We start from the raw sequence: 26,543 nt of genomic DNA, 5'->3' as shown, positions 1-26,543 counted from the left end.
AAGACACGCATCAAACAAGACAGGAAAACATCGACACCAGTAGCTCCCAACCTTCCTAATCCTGCAACACTTTAATACAGTTAGTTCTTCATGTTGTGGTAACCCCCAACCATAAAGTTATTTTCATTGCTACTTTATAACTGTAATTTCGTTACTGTTATGACTCATAATGTAAATATCTGATACGCCGGATATTTAATATGTCACCCCTTTAAAAGCATTGGTTGATCTCCAAAGGTGTCACAACCCACAGGTTGAGAACCACTGACCTATACAGTTCAAAGACAGATGGTATAGTCCCTCCACAGCAGGGTCACCTGCTCAGAGAGTGAGTCTCAGTAGCCTTGTCTGTCTATTGTAAGACATCCTTGACCAACTGACACCAAGAGAGTTTCTTAGCATCTGGCAGTCACTAACAAAAGGTTTTCTATGAACTAATGTTGTGCACCATTTGTGTTTTGAAAGAGTAAAGACCGTATACATGAGAATGCTGATAGCTGCCAGCAAAAAACAGACCCATTGTGTCTGAATATACGGTAATATACTATAGTTCCCAATCGTATTTGGGAAAAAATGTCATGGGACAGCTGTTTTGTTGATAACATAGTAAACAAGTAGAAATAGAGCAATCTAACTCTACCCCTTTATGGCCTCCATCTCTTACCAGGGGGAAAGGGCAAAGGCTGGAAGAAAAACCTGGAGGTTTTCATTCTGTCCGTCAATACATGTATAATATAAGCACATGTCTACCTTTGTTTTTAATGGGGTTGGCATGGGACTCAGTAGACGGCTTGCCACATACGGTTCATTCCCCAGCACACATTGTTTTAAAACTGGGTATAACCTGGGCAGGGTTCCAGCACTCAGGAAGAGAAAACAAGACTAGAAGTTTAAGTCATTCTCAGCTGCATAGTAAGTTCTAGTCAGGCCTAGACTAAAGGAGACCCTGTCTCAAAAACCAAGCAAACAAACCCACAAACCTAGCATGAGCTTCAGAAAAATATTAATTTTTTCTTCTACTTTTTTTAAGTAATAGGGTCTACTTTAGTAGATGTAGCCTCCCAGTGCTCAGGAGGTAGAGACCTGAGTTTAAGACTAACCTGGTCTACACAGTGAGTACTAGGTCAGCCAAAGCTACGTAGTGAGACCCTGTCTTTAAAAAATATATACAGTGTAGATTTACATTAGTTCTGCTTAGATAACCAATTACATTGTATTGACAGTGAAGTTTTAGATCAAACATACCTCTAGACTCACCTAGCCTTTGAGTCCCCTGCATTATCTAAAGAATTCAAAGGCGGCAGACTAGAGAGAGCACACACTCGCTGTGCTAGGCAGAGTAACAGTCACATCCTGGGCACTTTGCAGATGTGATCCACACACATATATAGCACGTGAGAAAAGGTCAGAAGGACTGAGTTCACACCAGTCTGGACTGTGGAGCAAGAGCCTGCCAGCAAGCGGGGTGATAGTGGCTCACACCTCAGTCCCAGCTTGATGGCAGAGGCAAATGGATGTCTAGGAAATGAAGTGTAAATTGTCTTCGTTTTCCTGATATTGTGTAACCACTGAAGTTTATTAAACACCCCTCTCCCAGGAAATAAATTATTCCAGGAAAGAAATTAATTACACTACTAGAATTTCTAAAGTGTATTTATTTTAGCCTTACTGGAATATTCTAACAGATAACGCTTTATGCAGGCTGATACTTCACAGCAGACATTCCAGCTGGGGCTAAAGGATGAAGCCTTTGGTATTTTCAGCACATACTGTCATCACTGTCATCACTGTTGTCCTTGCTGTCCTCTCATAGGAGAAAGATGACTTCTATTTTTATTAGTACCTAACAGTGGATATTTTCCTTGTAAGTCTGAGAATCTGAACAATCCCTTTTAAAAGTTTTATGTAGCCTCTTTTGGCTAAAAGTAATATTTTCATAAATATTCCAAAGTATAAGCCATTTCTTTTCATTTTCTTATGAAAATAATGGCTTGTGATTTTTTAAGATGTATTTATTTATTTATTCATTTAATTTATGAGTACACTCTAGCTATCTTCAGACACACCAGGAGAGGGCATCAGATCCCATTACAGATGGTTGTGAGCCACCATGTAGTTGCTGGGATTTGAACTCAGGACCTCTGGAACAGCAGTCAGTGCTCTTAACTGCTGAGCCATCTCTCCAGCCTGTGATTTCTATTAGAATGTGAGATGTTCACTTTAAGCAGGGGGGACAGATTGCTCAGCAGTTAGGAGCATGTACTGCTCTTGCAAAGAACCATAGTTCAGTTCCTAACACTCACACCCAGGGTTCACAACTGCCTAAAGCTCAGCTCCAGGGGCAGCCAGTGCCTCTGTCCTCTGCAAGCACCTGAAGGAACACGTGCATTCTTTCCACACATGAACACACATGTATAGAACTAAAAGTAATGAAAATCCTTCATGGTGGAAATACCAGAGAGGTATACTTAACAATAAAATTTTGGCTGAAGATGTAGTGTGGTGGCAGGCACTTGCCTAGCCTATCTATAGGAAGCCCTCATACAGTCTTTAGGGCCACAATAAAAAAAGAAATACTTCATAGTTAGTTTAAATATGAATATTTATAAAACAATGAATTTTCTTCCAAAATTTACATTTCCATAATTCTGTTACCCTTTAATCTATCCTTAGAATGTAAGTGAATGTTGGTTATTTACTTCAGAACATGGGTCTCTGTGCTTTCTAGCAATTCATCATGCGTATGCATAGGGAAGTCAGTGCACACATAACCACATAGCCTGAGCTCAGTCGTCTAAGTAATGAAACTGTTTCATTAAGAAATGCAGAATAAAGGGTAATGTGGAGTCAGTCATTCTCTTTTCCTGTCTTTGCTGTGTATTTTTATCATGAGAAACTGGAGGGTGAAATATAGTTTAATAACAAAAGAGATCTAGGGACTTCTTACTCATTTATAGTTCAACATCTTCTGAAAAAAACAACTGTATGTGGCATAAATAAATATATAAGTAAATACAAAATCGTCTTAATGAGAGACTGAAGTGTGCTATGCTGTTCCTATGCTGATGTTTTTCCAGTGTATGGTTTGCAGAACATGCTTGGGGCTGCCGCATTGCTCTGTGACCTCAAGAATGTAAAATGATGCTGGACTTATTTATATATGTGGTGTTTTACCTCCATGTATGTCTTTGTAGCACTTCCATACCTGGTGCTGAGGAGACCAAAAGAGGGTCAGATTCTCTAGGACTGGAGTTACAGATGGTTGTAAGTCACCATGTGGGGACACAGGAATCAGTCTTCAGGAAAAGCCACCCATGCCTCTAACCACTGAGCCATCTCTCAAGTCTCATGCTATATTTTAATTCTATTGCCTTTGCTCTGTCGTCTTCCAAAGGATCTCCTTGATCCTGTTGGAAATGTAGTCTCTGAAATTAATCCCATACTTTCGTATTGTTAAGTGGGATTAAAGATATTTGTTTAGTGAATATTTCCTTCAAGTTTTAAGACTGAGTTCTGTTATTGCTTGATGCAGTTTTGATTGAATCACAAATACATTCAGTAGCTGGCTATTTAAAATAGGAGATGACACCAAACTGTCAAATGTAAGACTGTTTGTTAGTGGCATGTATATGTTTTGATATGTGAATGCATTGGGTTTTATGTTTGGCTTTTCACTTTGAAGTTATATGTGGGGAAGGATATGAAGAAACAAGAATATAATGTCTAGATTTTATCACTGCTTCTTAAAAGTCCTACAAGATCAAGCACAGATTATTGTTTATAGGTGACTATAGCAGCAGTTTAAAAACCATATATGTGTGTATGTATATATGTGCATGTATATGTGTGTATATATATATATATATATGTATATATGTATAAGTATAACTCCACTATCACACACACACACACACACACACACACACACACACACACACACACACACACAAAAGAAAATCAGTCATGATGAGATATTTATATTAACCAAGAGAAAACTTTGAGATCTAAAGAAGGCTGGAACTGGAGAGATGGCTCAGTGGTTAAGTGACTTTGCTCATTCAAAGGACAGGAATTCAGATCCCAGCACCCATGGGATGACTCTTAGTAGCCTGTAACTTTAGATCCAGTACCTCTGCTTGACCTCCACCTGCTTGCATGTGTTACACACACACACACACACACACTCTCTCTCTCCCTCCCTCCCTCCCTCTCTCTCTCTCTCTCTCTCTCTCTCTCTCTCTCTCTCTCTCCTCTCTCTCTCTCTCTCTCTCTCTCTCTCTCTCTGAAGGGAATCTTGGAACTGATACCCAAGAGGACACCTAGGTGACAGGCTGACCAGAACAAAGGTGACAAAGGAATCAGGGAGGCTAAAGACGGAGCACAGATGTTACACAGTTCAAGCACATAGGAGAAAAAAAATTAAGTCAACTGAAAGAGCTGGAGGTTAAGAAGTGAGAGCCCCTGCCTAACATGTGTAAGGGATTGGGGGACCCTAATAGCATTAAACATAAGAGGACAGTCCTCAGCCACAGGGCTGGGGGACCAGAGGGTAGAGTGAGATGCTGGCAAAATATCTGAAAGGCAGCTGTATTGAAACCTGGGATATGGTGAGTACAGAGAAGTTGTACACTAATTACTTGAAGGTGTGAAGAGCAATGTAGGCATAAAGTCTACAACCCCAGTTACTCACATCCATCTCAGGACCTTGACTTCCATTGAGCTCCTGACCTTCAGCTGCTGACGGCCATGCAGCAAACCTGGCAGCAGTGCTTGACAAGGCCTGTAACTCTGGCGAGCACCCAGTACTACTACCTAGAGCTCTTCACGTACAGTGACAGACACAAGGCTTGCCCAACACAAGAAGCACTCAACAAAAAGTGCAGTCCATAGATTCTAGAACAAACACCAAGTTTTAACAAGTCCTCTACAACATTTGAGTGTTTGGAGGAAATCAATCTTTTTGATGCATGTTTTGCTACTGGTTTGCTTTATTGTCAAATTAGAACTCTCACATGTTAAGATGCCCAGAGGGGCTTCACTTTTAGCCACACAATCATTTGGGCTTTGATTTGGAGCAATGCTGCCTCATTTCTTCAGGAGGTATTTTGAGGACTTTGGTCAGGAAACATTTCTGTTCCTAGTCATGACAGTATTTAGACATGACTCAGTGGTCTTGCCCTCTCTGGGATACTCACTTAGGCTCCCATGGACCCAGCTCTCTGTAGCACAGCCTGGCTCTGCATCCACATCACTTCCTCTCAGGCTCCACAGCTGGATGCTCTTTCAGATTGCCAGTGTCTGTCCATTTACTGACAGGACAGTCCTATATGTGTGTTGGCTTTTCTTGTCACTGCTGTTACTAACACTCATTGCTAGTTTGCAGGATACATTTTACCAAAAGTTCTAGAGGTGTCTGCAGTGTCAGCAGCGCCCAGTGCTTCAGCTCAGTACCTTTTAGGACCAGCACCTCTCCGTACTGTGATGTCAGCAAAAGGAAACTGCCCAAGAGCCAAGGCAGTCTGGGATTCCGAACATGAGCTATATCTACTTCATTTAAACTAGTTTTGTAACAGATCCTGATAAGAGTTTTAACTTAGAAATTAGAAAGGTTGTACTTTTTAAAACATAAAGATGGCATTTATTTTTGTTGAATTTTTTTTAGTATAGTCTATCACTTGAGTCTAATTTAGCAGAACATGTTTTTCTTTTTCATCCATTATAAAACTTTGTGGTGCTCATGTGGTTGAAATGGTATCTCAGATATTAACCCGGAAGTGCTTGGGTTCTGGGCCTGAGATGTTATAGCCCTGCAAAACCAGAGGAGTAACATCAGTGGAGACCCATCATGGAGAACTTAGGGTTCCAGAATCACTGAAGGCTGGAGTTCCAGCTCTACTGTGTTGGATGAATTCCTTAACTTGGCCTGTTCAGAGATAGGTAGAAAACAGAAGAAACAGTAGCTATTTGATAGAGCTTTGGTTTTAAAGGAAATAATAAATACAACAAGGCACTTGGAATGGTGCTGTTAGCTAGTCGTCATAGGCTATCTAGACTACTCAAGAAATTAAATGCACTCTTACATATAAAAAGGGGTTGTGGATATATATAAATGAAAACAGATTTGGCTGGGGTTTTTTGTTTTTGTTTTTTGTTTGGTTTGGGTTGTTTTGTTTGGTTTTGGGTTGTTTGTTTGTTTTTGAGTAAAGGTTTCTCCGTGAAGTCCTAGCTGTCCTGTTCTGTTGACCAGACTGACCTCAAACTCAGAGATCTGACTTCCTCTGTCTCCCAAGTGCTGGGATTAAAAGCAGGCACCACACATTCAGCTGATGGTTCAGGGAGACGTACCTTCCACCTTAGACCATGGCCAAGTTCACCCCTAACTTCATGGAGAAGGCACCATCGAAGGTGGCTGCTGCCACAACTCACTCGAAGCCTTGATTGGTCACATTTTGGCACTATGCCAAGGTTGAACTGGTTTTCCCAACCCCTGGTGAAATCCCTACAGCTATTCAGAGCATGAAAAAATAATTCAAAATGCTAAAACTGTAGCTTCAGTCACCTTACAGTTAAGGAAGCTGTACTTCCTTATGGTTTGGTGGCCACTGAAGTGTGGATATGGTTTTATATCAGAGAGATCATAGGCAAATGTGGAATTGTTGGCTATATTTGAAGACCAATCTTTAGCTTCTTATTTGAATGTTTTTGGACCATATGTAATGAGACTATGGTCTGAATAAAGTCCTAGCTGTGGGGGGAAAAAAAAGCAGGCACCATCACACCTAACTGGAACAGATTTAAGAGGCTCTTGAATACTTTTATTTTGGTTGTCCAATTCCGTGTTATATCAAGTGACTTGAAATATAATTACAACCTACAGTAGATGTGAATTATTTTGAGCTATCTGACTGGTCTATTTTGTGCCACTATATCAAAGAACCTTTAACCAGATAAGTCACAAAGAACAAGAGATAGATACCATAGTTCTGAGATAAAAAGTTCAGGGTACCAGTATCTGGAAAGGGCTTTCTTGCTATGTGCCCTTGGCAAATGGTGGAATGCCATGAGAAAGCAGAAGAGAAAAACCCTCTCCCATAAGCCTCTTCATAGCAACACTGACCTGTTCATGGAAAGGGACCCAACACCTTCCAAAAGGCCACAACTCTGAGTGTGTCATAAGAATTATGAAGAAAACATACTCAATCTGAGCATTGGTGATGTAATTATTTTACACTTAGTGGTTTTTCTGTGGTGAATCTATCATTTGATTTTGTTTTTGCTTCTTCTAGGGTCGTTTAGGAACTTAAATAATGAAGCATTAGCCAAAATCCTGGCCTTGTTGAGTATGAAGGCCCATGGCTTTAATGCCAGCATTCAGGAGGCAGAGACTGGCAGATATCTAGAGGCCAACCTGATCTTTGTAAAGAGTTTCCAGGTCAGCCAGGGCTAGTGAGACCCTATCTCAAAAAAGAAAGAAAATCCTGGCCTAGTTCTAATCAAACTTTTCAAGAGGAGAGGGGCTGCTGTTCCTCTCCTTGGAGGAACTGCACTTCTGCTGAAAGAAACATTCCAGAATGCCCAGGCTAAAAATAATCATGACTTTTTCCTTCATTCTTTTCACAGATTGTGGGTTGAATGTTCACAAGCAGTGTTCCAAGATGGTTCCCAATGACTGTAAGCCAGACCTGAAGCACGTGAAGAAGGTGTACAGCTGCGACCTGACAACACTCGTGAAAGCTCATATCACCAAGAGGCCAATGGTGGTAGACATGTGCATCAGGGAGATCGAGTCCAGAGGTGAGGCGTCTCGGTGCAGGCTGCCTATGCCGTCCTTGAACCCCTCTAGGTGCATGTCTTTGGTGTTGCCGTTGTCTTCAGTGACGTGGAGAATGGTGTCAGCAATCATGCCCTCACGGAGTATTAATGAAAAAGCAGCTTGATTTCAAGGAACATTTAACCAGTTATGGAAAGTAATATTTAGGATGCATTATGAATGATGTCTGCCGTCTGCAGAGCTCTCTGGGCAGAGGTGGATTCACCTTTCAGGTGTTAAGTTCTTCTCATGCCAGAAAGCAGAGGCAGAAATGCCCCACTAAACATCAAGAGCAGAGATCTGAGCAGCACCTAATTATTCTCACCCACTTGGGAAAACAGCCACAGGCCTGCTCATGCAGGCTTTCTGTTATGTAAAAGACTTTATGATGGAATTGGGTGATGAATGATTTCCCTTAAGATTTAACGTTACATGGTCTAATTAGGCAACATGATGGCCAAATTATAAATATCCAGGTGACAGTAGGTCAGGAGTAAAAACAGTGCAACAGATTCATTTGGAGGATATGGAAGAAGACTTCTAGTGTGTGTTTTGTTTCTTTGTAATGCATCATTTGTCCAGCTTGAAGTACAGAGAGAAGTTGAAATGTGGAGGAAAGGCATGAGTTAACAGAAAAGGTTCCCATCTTTACTCCTTTATCCCCAGGTCTTAACTCTGAAGGACTCTACCGAGTGTCAGGATTTAGTGACCTAATTGAAGACGTCAAGATGGCTTTTGATAGAGGTATGTTTTTTTCATCATAGCCATTAACTTAGATGGTCATACTCTGCCAGAAAGTCACAGTCTCTTATGCTACTCTTAGATTAATTTTCTAAATGACTGATGATTATACCCTGCTAACGGTTGTGATAGGCGTGGCGGCACACACAACCCCACTGCTTGAGGGGTAGAAGCGAGAAGATCAGGTGTTCAGGCCATGATTAGTACATAGTGAATTTGAAGCCAGCCTGTCTAGAAAGCTGTCTTAAAGGTTTAGATTTCCTGGTGAGAAAGAAACACAGAGTGTATGGATATCACCAGTATCTGCATATCTAAGGTTGGTCCAAGTTATCAACTAAATTTGCCAAAACCAACATTAAAAATGGACAATGTAATAACTTCTCACATCCCAGCCTGAGTTAGCCCAGCAGTGGTGGGTGCTGATGTTAATTTGTTACATGACCACCTTGTTTGTAGTCCCTTGTACCAGAATAAGGTAGCACCAAAGAAAAGCTATTCCCTTAAATACAGAGTTAGTGATTCCCCCCAAGATAGAGTTTCTCTGTTTAGCCCTGACTGTCCTGGAACTCAGTGTGTAAACCAGGCTGGCCACAACCTGAGAAATCTGCCTCCTGCTGCTTCACAGGAGCTGGGGTTAAAGGCGTGCGCCACTACTACCCGAATAAATGATTTTTAAATGCCTCTTTTGCTTTACAGTGTAATATAGTGTAGTGTGTGTGTGTGTGTGTTGGGGTAGAAGATGCTGTGGATTGAACACAGGCCTCCTAGGTTAGCCAAGTGTTCTGTCAAAAGGCCTGTCCCTAGCCTGAAAATGTGTGCATTTCTAGTTCTGCCACACTCTCTGTTGGCAACCTTCTCATAAGCCAAAAGGCAGAAGACAAAAATAAATTAAATATTCCCCACCTACAAAGGGGAATGCAGGCCACCCTAAATTTTTTCTACAAACAAAGATGGTAATGATGTGTTGTATACAGATTCACATCAAGGAATATCTTGAATCCATGCCAAGGGAATGGTAAGAAGAATTCCCTTTGTCTGAAAGGCAGCTGCTGAGCATGTCCGCTCCCGGCCTGCGTCATGATTCTCAGAAATGAGCAAACACTCACAAGGAAATTGAAAATCATATCGAGTGCACTACACTTTCTGTGTCTAAACATTGACACATCTGTTTTGTAACACTGCCAACAGACTTTACCAGATTTTAAGATTCCATTGGTTTCTTTGGCTCTATGTGGTAGGCCTTTGCGGGCATTATGAACCTTCCGGACATGTCCTGCAATCACATGAAAACCCATGGTGCAAATCATTTAAATCAGCCCTGCACACAAATGCTGCCCAAATCTCTGAATGCTCAATGCAGGGTATCATATAGATAGCCAAGGAAGTAATGTGAAGTAATCAAGAGTGATCAGTTCCGGGAGACTTAGCTTTCAAACAAGGAAATTGAGGAAAGAGGCTGATAGGGTCCAGAGAATGCCACCATAAACCCTTTAGTCCCAGAGTCAAGGTAGCTGGGACACTACCTGCTCTAAACGGTCAGCAGGTGGCGTTACAACTTAGCTGCATTCTTCAGGTGGGACCATGAATAGTGTCTGGGGTGTCAGGGTGCACTGAGAGGTCACCTGGGTGGAGACCAGGTGGGTGGAGCCTCATCACAAGAGCCGAGGGCAAGTGGTCCTTGAGCCTGGGGCTGAAAAGGAAAGAAAGTCAGTAGAAAGATATTACAGACTCTGCTGGTAAATTGTGATTCTGCATACAAAGCCAGGACCTGATCTCACAGCTTAGAATGTCTATCAGAAAATAGTTTAAAACGAGACAAATGAAAGACAGTTGTGTGTGTGTGTGTGTGTGTGTGTGTGTGTGTGTGTGTGTGTGTTATTATTAAAATGCAGGATTAGAGCCATGCATGGCAGCTCATGTCTTTAATCTCAACACTCAGGAGGCAGAGGCAGGCGGATCTGTGAGTTCCAGGACAACCTGGTCTACATAGTTCCAGGACATCTAGGGTTATACAGAGAGACACTGTCTCAAAAAATATACATGCATACATATAAGCACACATACATAAATTCTGAATGACTTGTTTGTTTGTTATAAAGAGATGGCTTGGGGCTAGAGAGATTATTCAGTGGTTAAGAGCACAGACTGCTTTTTCAAAGGTCCTGAGTTTAATTCACAGTAACCACATGGTGTCTTAAGTCAGCTACAGTGTACTCATTTACATAAAATAAATAAATCTTTCAAAACAAAGAGGAAGAGGGAGAGAGGATGGGGGAGGGGTGAGAAAGAGGGAGGGAGGAGAGGGAGGGAGGGAGGGGGGAGGGAGGGAGGTGGTGGTGGTGGCTCAGTGGGTAAAGGCTCTTGCTATGATGCCTGACTTGGTTTTAGCAAGCTAGAGTGATCTGGTAATATGAACCTCAACTGAGAAATAGCCTTCATCAGATTGCCTCTAGGCAAGTCTGTAGTGCTTTTTCTTGATTACTAACAGGTAGGTCTCACCCAGGCTAGGGGAACGCCATGCCTAGGCTAGTAATCTGCAGTATGTTAGAGAGTAAGCTGAGCAAGCTGTGGAGAGCAAGCCAGCAAGCAGCACCCCTCCATGGCCTCTGCTTCAGTTCCTGACTCCAGGTTCCTCCCTGAGCTCCTTTCTGTCTTGGCTTCCCTAATGATAGATTGTAATCTAAGGTCAGATAATCCCTCTCTTCCCAAGGTGCTTTTAGTCATGGTGTTTTATCTCAGCAATCGAGACCCTAACTAGACAGTCCTGACAACCTGACTGAAAGGAGAGAACCAACTCCAACATGCTGTCTTCTGACTTCCACATGCATTCTATGACACATGGGTGCCCACATACACACATACATACATACCTAAAAATAAATAAATGGAAAATGTTTAATTCATGTTTTAATACAACAGATATGTTCAGCAGTAAAAAAAAAAAAAAAAAAAAAGAGGGGGGAGTGGAATGAAATACCAACATATGTATTAAAGTAAGTTAGGTGAAGGAGCACGTGTTTCATGATCCATACATGTAACATAGACTACCCATGCAGATTAATAGAAGGGATGTGTATGTCCTTTTCGAAGGGCAGAGCCAGGGAGTGGTACTAACAGGTACAGGGACTTTGGGGGAACATTAAAAAGTTCTAAAGTCAAACCATGTAGTGTTCATATATCTTTGTAAGTACATGAAATACATTGAATTATATACTTTAAATTTCTTTGTTATATCATATGAAAGTTCTATCAGTCAAATTTTAAAGCAGGTTTTAAAAACTCTCTTGATAATGATGCCCATAGTAAACCCAAATAGGCTCCTAGCTTTCTAAAAGTTCTTTTGTGCTGATTTAATCACTGACAATTTACATTAAGCTGCTGACATATGTCAGGCACTGAGTTCTTTATTATAAGTTGGTAGTTTACCTGTGTTTTTGGTCCTTACATCTGTGTAGGACTTACAGTAAGCACACAGTGGTTACTGGTTTCATTTTCATAAGTTCCATGAAGGAAAGTATTAGTAAGTGAAAAACGCAGCATGGCCTGGCAGAGCAAATGACAGGCTGTGGTTAAGAGAAGCTTCCCAGAGAGACGTTCACGTGTGCTGCCCTGAGGTTCCACACAGCAACCGTACAGGGGTGAGCAGCAGCATTCTGAGAGCAAGTGCTGCAGCCCAGACAGAAGTGCAAACAGTAGTGGGGTGGGTGCTGCTGGTTCCACCACTGAGTTGTCAGAGTGCTGAGAAGTGCCCAGTCTGAACCCTACCTGCCCCACATACAGCGAAGCTCTAAGAATGGTGACTTTATTTCCCAGGCTAAAAACTGGTGAAGTAGCTGGCCTGTGTACACTGGGAAGTGGACTATTTATACACCCTGGAGCAAAGGGATTATAGACCCTGGGAAAAGAGGGATACTTGAAATGTGGATTCTTCGTAGAAAATGATTAATAGATATTGGAACAGGAACCCTGTGGCAGAAAAGGGAAGAAAAACAAAAAACACTGTCACTGTGTCTTCTTGGACTTTGGTTGGGATTTGATACCTGCCTTTGGTCCCCTTCTCAAGGTCCTTTGGCAAGGACACTTACACACTTTCTAGTATCTTCTGGGGGCATTGCCTTTTGATTCCAGAAAGCTTTCCATCCTGCTCTGCCTGTGCCGCACATAGCTTTACCCTGTGTTTCAGAGGCACTTAGAAGAGGCCCACAGTCTACCAGGAGCTTAGACAGGCTGAAATACTCTGAATTTTCAAAGAGAACAGATTTTTTAAAAAGGGCTTTTGTGGAGTAGTTTTAGAGTTTCAGACAAATCTAGCTGAAGGTGCTGTGATTTCCTGTGTAACCCCTCCTCTGACATCCACTTCTGTTCCCTGTTATTAACTTGATTTTGAGATGGTTTCATTATGTTAGCCCAGGCTGGTCTAGAACTCTTGACCTTCCTATACCTATCTTGGGCACACTTTGATCCAGGCATACCCCATCCTTCCTGTTTTAGCATCTTGAATTAGTATCAGTTTTGTTATCACTGGTAGCCTAATATTGATAGATTATTAACTAACACTCAGAGTTTACACTGAGCTGTTTCCTGTCAGCATCACAACATCATACAGAACAGTTTCACTAACATAAAACCCTCATCTGTTTGTCTCTTCCTCCCCAGATACTTAGCAGCCATGAACCTTTTGCTTTTTCCAATTGGAATCATCTGTCACAAAAGCATTTTAAACTGGCTTCTGTCACTGTGCATTGGTGGTTCTTTTGTGTGTGTTTTATCGCTTAACAATTTGTTCCTTTTTCATTGCTAAAGTCTGTTCACCTGTGAACACATATGGGCATGCAGATACACACATATCTAGAAGGGAAACGATTCTGATTAAATCCTGAGTAGACCAGATTCAGATTTTATAACAAATCTAAATGCAGGCAGTGCTGGACCCTGTGAAGATGGCCTTGCTTCTGAATGTGAGCGCCCACAGCTCTCCCTGACCTCTGCTCTGCAGGGCCTGAGTCTCACTAGAACAGCCAGGCTCTTGCGCATCGTCTAGAGGCATGTGGGCGTTCTGTTCTGCACCTCACTCCTCACTGCCTCCTTACCCAGAGGTCAGACACAATCCAGATGTTAACTCTGTGGAGCCCAATGTGAGTGACAAGGGACGCCTATCATCGTCAGTAACAGGGGTGGTGCACATGTGGAGGTCAGAGGACAGCTTGAAGGAGTGGCTCCCACCTTCCACTCGTGGGTTCAGGGATCAAACTGGCCAGGCCTGTGCCCTCTTATGCAAATCATGCTTCTATAGAACAGAAAGAAAGCAACACTGCCTTATTCCCCTGAGGGTCCTCAGATAATTATAAAATGTAAAGCTATTTCCAGCCCTGTCTCTGCATACACACACAGAGCTGAGCAAGGGAAACAAGTAGCTTGAAGAGAGAAAAATCTGAAAAGTTTTACAGAAGTGGGTCACTTGCATACATCATGTTTCTTGCTGAATCTGATCTTAGACACTGAAGTGTTGGTTGTTAATAATGAAAATATGGGTGGGGGCGTTGTTTGCTTGTTTATTTTTTATTTCTTAAATAAAAATCACTTAGCTCACAGAAACATCACAGCCAGGGTTTCAAGGTTTCAGGTCCACTCAAGCATATACTTGTCCAGTCCCAAACTCCACAAACTTCTGTACAGTTAGAATAATGTATTTTAATTAATTTTAAAAATTGAAGTGTTGCCTATCTTTAAAATGTAATCATGCACAAATTGTGTTAAAATGATACAGGTTATGAATCCAATGTTTGCTTTTGTTTCTTTTAACAGATGGTGAAAAGGCGGATATTTCTGTGAACGTGTATGAGGACATCAACATCATCACTGGGGCCCTTAAGCTGTACTTCAGGGACCTGCCGATTCCTCTCATCACATACGACGCCTACCCCAAGTTCATAGAGTCTGCCAGTAAGTACATGGATGTCCCCTGCAGCTCTCTCCACGGTCCGTGTGTCGGCAAGCACTTAAGCTCTCTAACCCAGACTGTCGCTGCCTTCTACCTTCAGAGCTTTTTGTACTGTACTGATTTTCCAAAATGATCCCCCTGCAGTGTTGCCTGGAGGTACAACAACCTTTAGTAAGACAAGTCAAGGCCAAGGCAAGGCGTAGAGTTGGGTTCAGCAGACACTCCTGCTGGCCTACACAAAGTCTCCTGGTCTTGGTTTCCCTCCTCACACTGCACACAGACCTTTGGAGTCCACAGATGAGCACTGGCCTATCGGTTACCCTTCTGGGACGTGGGCACACATCACTAAGAAGTTTGTTCTGTTTTGCTTTTTCTTCAGAATTGGGAAGCTGCACTCTGGCCTCATTACTTCTCAGCCAAAGAAGTATTTTGTTTGTTTGCTTGTTGTTTTGCTTGTTTGGGTTTTTAAATTTCTAGTTAAGAAGAAAATGGTTCATTTGCAAAATTTATTTTGGTTTCAAAACTCATACCTGTAATTCATATTTTACCCTTTAAAGAAGAGAAATCTTAACAGTTTCTGGGTATTGTTATCATTTCTTTTTTAGAAAAGATTGCCTATTTCTGTCATTTTGTCTCTGTCTTTCAAACCTTATGTCTCTAGAAAGTTTGGTGGGGAATACTTGAGTGCCTGGGAGAGAAGAAGGAGGCTGTCCAGGAGAGACTCTGGTCTGTGTGGTGTCAGTCAGTGCATTTTAGCGTGTGCCCAACTGGAAGCAGTTGGAAATTTGGGGAACCTCTTTCTGCAACAGCAAGTTCATCTAGGTCAGCATGTTCATTTATACATCTGAAAATCACAGATGGCACTGTCCTCAGACCTCCACCATCCCAGCCTTAATCATTCCTTGTCCTCTTCTTCCACATATAGTCCCCATGAGGAAATCTTAAGGACTATCTTCAAAATAGACTCACAATAAAATACTTTCACACTGCTGCCATCTGTAAAATGTCTGCCACATCCCCTGGATTTTGAATCACTGGGATGGTCTTTCTGTCATTATTCTTGACCTGTAGACCTTTGTGCACCACATGGCAGCTTGAGGAAAGGCAACTATAGAAATTGAGCATTAGAGCCAGCGAGAGGGTTCAGGGAGTAAAAGGCACGTGCCACCAAGACTGGCAAGCTGAGTCTGACCTCCAGTACCCATGGCTAGAGAGCAGAGACCTCCATAGATCTGCCACTGTGCGTACACATGCAGAAGTACATAGCATGTTTAACTTAGCATAAGGTTCCTGAGACGAGCTCTGCGGCCACATCTGCTCCCTTCCCCCACAGTCTCACGGGCGAGTTCTGCTCTGGACCTGCGCACAGCTCAGCGGTCAATTCAGATCTCTGAGGAGGCTTTACTCAGGAGCTTTCCCTCACACTGAGATTCGTCACCCAGCTGTCACAGCACCTGCCTCATTCTTGCGCACTGTGGCCTGTGATGCTGGCCGCGGTGTTTGCTGTCAGCCCCCTGCGAGGAAATAACTCTCCTGAGCTAGCACACCAGTGCTCTCCACAACTTCCTGCTGCCTCAGACTTCTGCTGGTCAAGATTAATTGTAGATGTTAAAAGCAAAAATCTGCTTTTAATTTCCAGAGTCATGTAGGTTCAAATGAATTGGCCATATGTTAAGAGTTAGCTTTCCATAGTAAACAGATTTCCTTCTTTTCATTCTAGAAATCAAATTACTACATTTCAGTGTCTGAGAAAATAGCTGTGTTCTGAATAAAGTCCCCAAGGTTTGGAGTTCATGCATCATCCAGATGGCAAAAGGCAAAAACCATATTCCTTATTATAAAGAAATGAACAGGGAACTGAGGAAGTGTTGGACCAAAGCTGTAGAGTAGTCAAAGGGTCTTGTGAACTAAAAGGCTTCAGTCACTGGTCATACATACTCTGACAATCATCAGGTCTGCTCGGCCTTGCCTAAGCTCAGCCTTTGTTCTACACTGGCTTTTACTGAGCCCAGTATACATCGTCACTGAGCTGGGCTGTTCATTTGTTAGACACCAGAGTTTTAGTCTTCTGTCTTAAGCATTAGACACAGGGCAGACGGAGTCTTCCCAGCATTCCAAGGCCACCATGTTGATTAGGACTTGACAGTGTGAGGTCCTCTTGTGGTTGGCCTGAGAGCAGCATTTAAGGCACTCCAGTAACCAGAGTGTGAGTGTGCTGTGGTGATCTTCTAGAGCACAGATGCTGATTCGGCAGCTCCTATGTCACAGGTGTGGTTTTACATGGAGCAGAGTTCTTACAGTCAGTGGCTGCTGGGCAGCTGTCAGACGCCCAAACAGGAGCTTCCCTCATAGTGAGAAGAGCCCACTTCGGCACAGCACACTTAGGGTTGTGTGCAGTGTGCTCTTCAGAACATGTTCCAGGAAATGGAGAGTGCTCATGCTTTGAAGGGAGACTACATTTTGTTATATAACACCAAATACAATAAATACAAGCAAATGTTAGATGATACATTTCTTGGTGTAGAAAAATAGAGCTGGCATATTGCTCAGTGTTAGAGTACTTGCCTAGCATGTATGAGACATGGGTTCTGCCCATAACACTCCAAAGAAAAACAATGTCATTAAAAAAATTATCAGTAAGATTTTGCAAGGGGCAGTGGGCTTCCTTGTCTTGTATACTACAAAAGAATTTCTGAATGTCCTGAGCAATATGTATGCCTTTCTCAGATGAACTACTTAGAGTGTATAAGGTTCTAGTTGTGTTTATACGTGTATCTGGATTTGTTAGAGCTGTATCCCTGATTCCATTTTTCTCAGGTGCCAGACCCTAAGACCTTCAAGGGGGGGGACATTAAACTGCATTCCCACACTAAACCTAAGATGGCCTTGGACTGCGGGGGGTTTTTTTATTGTTTTTTGTTTTGTTTTGTTTTGTTTTTTGTTATGAGAAATCATTTTCACTAGCTTTATGAAAGCATCACAGAAGAGTGTCCCGTGAGCATTCACATCAGTTTTCTGCTAGAGCATCTCTCCTTGATGTTGTAGAAATTATGGACCCTGATGAGCAATTGGAGACCCTTCATGAAGCACTGAGATCGCTGCCCCCCGCCCACTGCGAGACGCTCCGGTACCTCATGGCACATCTCAAGAGGCAAGTTGCAGCTTATATCTTACTGCTGTATTACAACCAAATATCAAGATAAAGTTAAGCTAAAGGTGAAAGAGAGGTCATGTTCTGTTGAGTGAATGCGTAGGTGCATAGCAACAGTCTTTTGAGAAACCGTGCTAGTTAGGAAAGGATGCTAAAAATATTGTGCACTTCAGTTCCGTGTGCCAGCCCCATCCTGACATCAGTGCACCGCAGTTCTGCAGACACTAGTGAACATTTGTGGACAGGGAAAGGGTTGCTGCGGTCAGCTTGCGAGGCATCCCACTTTTCTTTGCATATTGCTCCAAGTAAGCACATTGGGCTTGGCTTACACGGTTTGGATTTTTAGCTACTGTTTTAACTACTGTTGCCAAGATGGAGAGTGCAGGAACAGTGATAGAGTAGGAGGAATGTTGTTGTTAGCTTGAAGTCAGTTCAAAGCTGGGATGGGATTCTAGTTATGTGATGTCAGTGGGTTTAGGGCTTCACACACAGACATCAATCAGAAACAGAAGATTCTATATACCCAAAAGCACATATCATCCGAAGGCACATTCACACTTCAGTCACTCACAAATACCTGTTCCTTTCTCCCTTCCTTCCTTCCTTCCTTCCTTCCTTCCTTCCTTCCTTCCTTCTTTCCTTTTCTCTTTCACATCCTCCTCCTCCTCCTTGTCTTGCCATGTAACCCTGGCTGACCTGTATAGACCAGGCCTGTCTCCAACTCACAGAAATCTGCCTGCCTGTGGAGTTAGAGGCGTGAGCCACCATGCCCAGCAATTCCCACTTTAAAGGCATCATGTTCAAACTTCCTTTGAGTATGTTCACAACCAACGCCACTTGTAAATTAAAGTTTGCTTCACATTTGGTGTTAGTTAAGTGTTCTACAGTAAAACTAGTAGCTGTCTGTCTCTGCTCTTGCTACAGTAGAAGGATGGGAGACAGAACCTGACCATTCTGAACTGGGAGCCTCTCTTCCCTGTCTGCACAGATGCTCTGTCCCCTAGACACCCAGGAAGTCACAGAGCCAAGGGAAAAGGAGGACAGACCGCCTCCTCTGCCTTTTCCTCCTCTGCCCCTCCCCCTCTGCCCCCTGCTCCTTTTTGGAAATGCTTCTGGCCAGGGGAATCTACAAACATCTGAATCCACACAGTCCAGATGTGAGCCCAGCAGTCACCAGAACTTTATGTTATTTATCAGTGTGACTTACTTCAAAAGAGTCACATCCCTGGAAGTTTTCAAGAAGCATGGGACTAATAATTTGGGAGCGCTGGCCATTGGGCATAGACCTTGACCGTGACTCTGGTTTCATTTGGGTGCACACTTGTTGAAGAGTATCCTGTCTCAGTGAGTCGTCTGTGTGTTGCTTGTTTCTTTCAGAGTGACCCTTCACGAGAAGGAGAATCTGATGAACGCAGAGAACCTTGGGATCGTGTTTGGTCCGACTCTCATGAGATCGCCAGAGCTAGACCCCATGGCTGCCCTGAACGACATACGCTATCAGAGACTGGTGGTGGAGCTGCTTATCAAAAATGAAGACATTTTATTTTAGAGTTTTGATTTGAGGAGAAAAGGAACGGTTTACAGATGAAGGAATGTTTTCTAGTAATTTAATTAGCTTCGTTAGCAGAATTGTTTCTTGGTTAGAGGTTTGGCCAAACCCATATTAAAATGAAGGAACTTCCCGTCATTCCTCTAGCGCCGCTCAGCCATCCTTGTAAAACAGTGAACACACGCTTTCCGCTCCTGGTAACCCTGGGTGTTTATCATGTTAAGAGAAACTCAAGCTACTGCATGATTACCCTTTTTGGTGAGGAAACCCACACCGAGGAATCACAGACCTGTGCCTGCACCACCTCTGTCCTGGGCTGCCTGTGGTTCTCACCCAGCATGCTTCCCAGAGTAAACTGTCGTGACTCGCCCGTGGGCTCCGTGCCATTGCTCTCTGATGCTTGCACACACACGCACACATAAGCAGCGCCCTGGCTGTTGTACCACCATGCCTGTACCATATGCCGACCCCACCACAGTTCCTTTCCAGCTTCTTCCTCCTTCTCTAACATAGTGCTTTGTCTTCAGCAGAAGCAAGATGTGCTTCAGATGCTACTTCAGTAAGCTTTCAATAAAAATGCACCACACAGCATTTTCTGTTAAATTATTGCTTTTCAGCTGTAAATTTAAATTTTTACCTGGCATGCAGTTATTAATTTATTAAATTTGGCTTTAGAAATCAAAAACACTTATAGCTTTTTTTTCTTGCTGTGGGAAGAATAGCTAGAAAATCATGTTTGGCATTTATTTAACATCAATTACTTTCTTATCCCTGCCTGTCACTAAAATATTGTGGTAATCTCCTAAAATAACTTAAAATGCCTAGAATCGACATTCATTCACTGGGTGTATTTTTTGTCCATTGCTCTGGAAGAAATCTGTGACAATTTCTCCACTTTGGGGTCAGTTTTCCTCTCACTCCATTCAAGGAGGCGAACTGGAAATGCTCTGAACACCTGCCAGGCTTGTCTGGAATGGCCAGGGTCAGGTCCCGATGCCGTAACATCGCTCGGACGCTTTACAAGGCAGCTCATTGGGCAGAGAGCAGGTCTGCACTGGATGATAGAAGCCCGAGATCTGTGTTTGGGACTGCCACCAGTCAGCCATGTGACTTGGAGCAGAAGACCATCTTGTTCTCTCTCTCTCAGACTGTGAGAGGAGCACCATCTTGTTCTGTCTCTCAGACTGTTAGAGGAGCACCATCTTGTTCTGTCTCTCATCTTGTTCTGTCTCTCAGACTGTGAGAGGAGCACCATTTTGTTCTCTCAGACTGTGAGAGGAGCACCATTTTGTTCTCTCAGACTGTGAGAAGAGCACCATCTTGTTCTGTGTCTCAGACTGTGAGAGGAGCACTATCTTGTTCTCTCTGTCTCTCAGACTGTTAGAGGAGCACCATCTTGTTCTGTGTCTCAAACTGTTAGAGGAGCACCATCTTGTTCTCTCAGACTGTTGCAGGAGCACCATCTTGTTCTATCTCTCAGACTGTTAGAGGAGCACCCATCTGGAACTGAAGTTCCACCCTGCTTTAAACAACAAAACAAACCGTGGTTTTAGGTTTCCAGTAATAAAAGTGCTGTAATCTCAGCACTTGGGAGGAAGAATCGGGAAGATCGAGTTGAGGGCCATCCCAGGGTACACAAGACCCTGTCTCAATAAATACTCAGTGGAACAGCTGAGCACTGTAGTCCTAACTACTAAAGGAAGAGGAGCACTTGAATCCAAGGGTTCAAGACCAACCCAGGTAACTTGAAGAAAGTGGCTCAAAATAAACGGTAAAGATGAAATACATTTCTGAGCTCTCAAGTCTGCCTCAAACCAGTGGGAACTGGTGGAAATGCAGGGCTTCCTAACTCCACCTTACAACTCCACTGGACTGTAGTGGGCAGCCTAGGTGGTGAGTTTCTTTCTCACTGTTTCCAGCGAAGGAAGTGTTGGTACTCAAACATACCCCATCTAGCTGTCGTCTTAACCAGTGTCCTGTGAGAAGTTTCACTGCACTGAGTGTCAGCAGAACACACAGATTAACAGAGGTTTGGTTTAATACGTCATCGTCAAAGGCAGAAACAAAGGGCAGAGGGAGTCAGTTCAGTACCAGAGCGCTCGCTTACACAGCTACACTGGAGAAAATGCTAAGCCATTACAGCCATGAAGTCTATCCACATTTAGTCACGTGTCTTTATTGATCAGGACCTGTCACTACTACTACTGCTACTAAAAGGAGGAGGAGAAAGGACAGAAGGAAAAGTAAGTTGCACTGTCAAAGCATCTAACAGATCTAATGGGCTTTCTGGATTTTGAGACGGGATCTCCCTCTGTAACCCGTCTGGTACGGGACTTACTATGTAGCAGGAAGGACTCAAACTTCCACGGTGTGAGTCGAATGTCAGGCCTCCCAGTACCTTTTTATCATCCTAAACTATCAGGTCCAGTTTTTGTAATTAAATGAAGTATAATTGAAATAAGGTACACTGTATTATGTGTGGTACCTTATTTATAGATGGATCCCCCACAGTTCCTTACAATTTATTTGTTGAAAAAAATACTTTTTTGGAATTTTTCCAGTTGTTGCATTTGCTGATTGTATCCTATGTGTCATCTGACACGTTCCTCTAGTGGTTTTTCTATTAACTGGGAACTGTATGAAGCTTTGAGCTTCCTGCTGCCTTAGAAACCTGTCCTTCAGCTTGTGGCTTGAGCAATCTTCCTGTCTCGGCCTTCTGAGCAGCTGGGAACTGCAGACAAACACCATGTGGGTTACTGCAGATTTCTGGGCCTTCACCCTAAAAACCTCCATTGAAGTGGTGTGCATGCTGGAGATTTCTTAGGTTTGCTGTTGTTTGTTTTATGTGTATGGGTATTTGCCTGCATAATTGTCTTTGTTCCATATGTGGAGGCCAGGAGACAGCTCTGGATCCCCTGGAACTGGATTATAGATTCTTGTGAGCTATCTTGTGGGTGTTAGGAATCGAACCCAGGTCCTCTGCAAGAATAGTCAATGTCCTTGTTCTAAAGAGCCTCAAATGAGCCCCTTTTTTTTAAATCACAGAATTGCTAACCAATCTGACCCCTCCAGGAGCTATATGTCAGTCTCAGTCACACACAGTCACAGTCAGACATATACTGTGGAGAGTCAATGGAGACTTGCATAAGGAAGTCTCAAAGCCACAAGACCAGATTCACTATTTCCAGCCCAGCTTACAAAAATGCCCTGGCCATGTGAATATGATTGGGGAGATCCAGCAGCTGAAGGCAGGTGCTGTCTGCACTGGGGCTCTGAGTTGCTGTCAGTAGCTGCCTCATGTTCCAAGCTGCTGGTGCAAGTGGCCCTGTTCCTTCTTTTCTGACCACCCTCACTCCCATGCCCCAGAACCAGTTGTCCCCTCTCAGGCTGCAGGGGACAGCCTTTTGGTGAGTCAGCTCCTGACCACATAGCATGCAGCAGCCAGAGCCTGTTCAACTTCTTCCTGTAACTTCCTTCACACTTAAAACAAGGCCACATTACTCACCATGGCTACAAGGCTGGCTGTTGGCTGGACCCACTTCTCTAACCACATCTAATTTAAGCATCTTTGTCACCTGAGCCACTTGGGAAGCAATTTTCTAGCCCCCTACTACAAACCCCAGGTTAGAGTCTGGAGTGGGACCCAAGAATTTGCATCTCTAATACATGCAGGTGATGCAGATATTGACCCAAGATCCTGCTCTGGGAGCCACGCCCCAGGGCTTCTAGAGTCTAGCTGCCTATTAGCTTACTGCAGGCCAATGAAATCCAAGGATATGTAGGCAAGGCCCAGACAGACAGCATCCCAGGTGATTCTAAGAGTCCTCTAGTGCTAACTAGCAAATTCATTCCCTCTGGGTGTGTAGGTGTGCAGTAGGAATTTGCTTCAAGTATAATCAAATGGCCAACACGGAAGAAACAATTGAGATTCTACGCAAAGAAACAAGGAGGCAAGGCTCAGCCAGGCACACAGGGCCACATAGGGAAGGAGCAGCTAATCAGAGGTCAAGGATAGGCCAATAGAACAGCATCGTAGGTTGTGGAGATGCCATTACTCACTGGTTCCCACCTGGCTCTAGTGAGTCGGTGTAAGAACATTGGCTGGATTGCAGCCATTTAGGGGGTGTTGGTTCTGGACTTCTTCGGTATCTCAAAGGGGAGTCCTCTGCACTCTTGAGGGATTGGCTACACATGGAGGGCAGTCTCTCAGAGAATACAGAAAACAATTAGTCTTAAGTCTGCTTTTCTCCTAAGTCACTCACTTTCTGATCCACATCTGACTCTGTCCTCAGTACATTCTAAATCACTTTTGATTCTAAATTGTACAGCTCACTACATATAAATTGGTACTAACTCAGAAAAAAAAAGTGAGATTACATCAGATTTTGTAGAAATCAGGATGAATCACATAAACACCTACTTATTAATTAGATTAATTAATTCCTTTATTAGGAAACTATGGGGGATCCCTAGAAATCACTAAAGGACATGCGTGTGTAACAGGAATTAAACTCAAGGCTCTGATACCGCAACAGTGGTTTCTGTTAGAGGAGGTCAATAACTTCCAGAATTCCTCATTCCCTAGATGAGAGGAAAGGTCTTTGGGAGGCGAGACTATGCGTTGTTCCGAGAGCCATCTGGTGGAGCTCATAACGGGTACCCCAAAGACTGCTACTTGACAAGTGAGCCGATACACTCCTGCCCTTGTCACAGGGTCGTGGTGGGTTAGCACAGACAGGGAAAAGTTGACTAGGCTATAGGGAGGGAGGGAGGGATGGAGGGAGGGAGGGAGGGAGGGAGGGAGAATGAAAACAGGCTGGTTGGTCTAGGTTACTGTAGACAGATATTTTTCTCTCTCCCCTTCTTCCTCCTCTTGTCCCACTAGCTTACCAATAGCTTCTCAGATCCCATTGTTAGCCATCTGCAAAGGAAGCTAGAGGCTTTCACATCACAAATCTAGACTGTTTCAAGTCTGAAAAAAAAATTTCCTTGCCGGGACCCCATGAACCAACATTTCTTTGGGAGGGGTTGTTTTAACTTTAGGATGGGGAGAAGCAAAGGATTGCTAAAAGGTCATTCTGAGGAGTTTTGCAAGCAGGAATGGTCCAGTGCCTACCCACTGCATGCATGCTTGTGCACACACACACACACACACACACACACACACACACACACACACACACCAATCACTCCATTGTTGGGTGTTAAGGAGCCTACAGTGACCCAGGAAGGACAGGATCCACTTTACTTTTGCTTAAGATACAGAGAAATATGCCCACCACCAACCCCTTCTACTCCCCTCCAACACTGGATCCAAAACAAGGTGATAAAGTCCATGGGACCTAACGACAGTGCTGCACTTTTCCTATGCCGAGTCCTGGGTCCCATTAAAGACAACTCCCAAACACACGCTCAGCTCACAGCACAGCAAGGCCTTTTGTGGTGTTACAGGAAAAGGTCACAGCCTGTAACTGGAAGCCAAGCTTGCTGGTTACAAACACCACATTGTGGGCAAGAGGAAGAGAGCACTGCTGACCATCCAGAGCTTTTCTAAACCCACAACCACCAGAGCTTCCCTGTGGTCAGTAGGGGAGGACAGCTGCAGGGTTGATGACTAGGTCTTGAGTCACTCCCACAGGAAAGAGAAACCTCACAGCAACCAGGGAGGAAGGGCTTATTCCAGAAAGGTCAGAGCGGGAACCCAAGGGGTCAGAGGTCCGTTCAAGGGAGTGAAACGCTAGGATGGAATTAGTGTCACAGGAGATAAGGGGTCAGAACCCAGAACCTGTCAGTCTCAACAAGCTTAGATTCAGCCTCCCATCCTCAATAGGCCAATTAAAGAGACAATTTAATTGTGAAAAGCAGAAAAAGGAGATCTATGTGGCCACGTTGGGAAAGGGGGAAAAGACCCCCATAACTCTCAGACTTCAACTCCCTGACTAAGGCTTAGTTCTAAACAGAAAGAAGCCATATATGCACAACTAAGTGGCCCAGTTCAAGGTGTGGTCTGCTCTTTGCAGGGCTCCAGTCTCTCCTGCTAGGTGGTCAGACATTGTGAGAACTGCATGAAATCTTCCAGGAGACAAGCTTCTCTGATTGGTACCAGCCTTCATTCTGGCCTTTTCCCAGCATGATGTTCCTGGGGGAAATTCCAGTTCCTTAGGGTTCCATTGTCTGTCTGTCTGTCTGTCTAAGGACGAGAATGACTTGAGTGTCTTTATTCCGGCTGGACCTTTGCATCAGCTTTGGCTTTGCTGTATCAAAGACTGGACCTAAGCTCCTGCAGATGCACAAGTTCTGAACCTCTAATCTACAATTCCACTTACCTTCCTCCTGCCCCTTCTCCCCACTCCTCCTCCTTTTCTTCCCTTTTTGAAGCAAGGACTCACTAAGTTTCTCTAGGTAGCACTTAGTTAATTCTGCTGACCTTGAACTTGAGACCCACCGTGGGCTTCAGTCTCTCTGGAGCTCTATAATCCCTGTCTACACTACCAAGCTGGGCTTGCACTGGGCTCAACCCAGGGAAGGGCTCCAGGCTCTTGTGATTCTCAGTTCTTCAAATCTGCAGTAGCTAGCAGCTCTAACCTCTTCCCAAATATAACCCCACACCAGGTGCATGAACCCAGTATCTCCCTTCTCTCTCTCTAAATGAAATTAGGAAACAATATGGTAAAGGAAAAATAGATTTGATTAGAGTTTGATCCAAGTGGGAAGACCTGAGTCTCCAGCCATAGCTTTGTGACAGAGACTGTAGTGGGCTATAACTAGTAAATTAATCTGCTCTATACTTTCTGGCTGGCACGGGCACGTTCCTCATCACTGACTCAATATTGTGGATCCCCATAAGAATAAACATACACAGCCTTATTTTTGATATGCCGTGAGCAGTTCAATGGCCGGGCCACTTCCTAACTGCACGTGGCTAACACAGCTCCCCTCTGATATTCCTGAGTTAATACTTAGTAAATTGATATTTCATCTCTGCCGCCCTAGACCCTGCTGGGCAGCCCTCCTGGGGCGACTCTCCCCTGTACCGACATGTTGGCTGTCTCTCCCTCCTGCACCTTTCTGGTGTGATCCATCTCCTATGCCCTGTCGTGGCAGAATCCCCTCTACCTCCTTCCTCCATCCCTTCCCTAGAATCCTGAAAGTCCCACCCCTGTCTCTCTGCCTAGCCATTGGCCTCCGGTAACTTTACTGGCCAGTCAAAAACCAACTGGGGACAAGGTTCCTTTATTCCTCCATGTGGGACAGTACAAACAGGTTTTTGGGTAATAGAATCAGCATGAGAACGCTGCTCTGTGTTCAGATACTAAACTATATACCCCAAGATCTAGTTGCTCCAAGACTA

General features: G+C 43.7%; 1 protein-coding gene across 3 annotated transcripts in view; it reads left to right on the top strand.

Moving 5' to 3' along the window:
- The window catches only part of CHN1 (chimerin 1), a 136,375-nt gene extending 116,626 nt beyond the window's left edge, over window positions 1-19,749 (top strand). For all 3 annotated transcript variants that reach the window (XM_080928018.1, XM_080928020.1, XM_080928019.1), the window contains 5 exons: window positions 7,621-7,794; window positions 8,477-8,554; window positions 14,357-14,494; window positions 17,538-17,643; window positions 19,021-19,749. In XM_080928018.1, the coding sequence (XP_080784144.1) occupies window positions 7,621-7,794; window positions 8,477-8,554; window positions 14,357-14,494; window positions 17,538-17,643; window positions 19,021-19,192 (668 nt within the window). In that variant the 3' untranslated portion in view covers window positions 19,193-19,749. The remainder of the gene's footprint in view (window positions 1-7,620; window positions 7,795-8,476; window positions 8,555-14,356; window positions 14,495-17,537; window positions 17,644-19,020) is intronic.
- Window positions 19,750-26,543: the final 6,794 nt, after the last annotated feature.

The sequence above is a fragment of the Micromys minutus genome, assembly GCF_963924665.1.
Source record: "Micromys minutus genome assembly, chromosome: 13".
Taxonomy (NCBI): domain Eukaryota; kingdom Metazoa; phylum Chordata; class Mammalia; order Rodentia; family Muridae; genus Micromys; species Micromys minutus.
The sequence above is the reverse complement of the archived record's forward strand: the minus strand, read 5'-3'. Positions and strand labels throughout refer to the sequence as shown.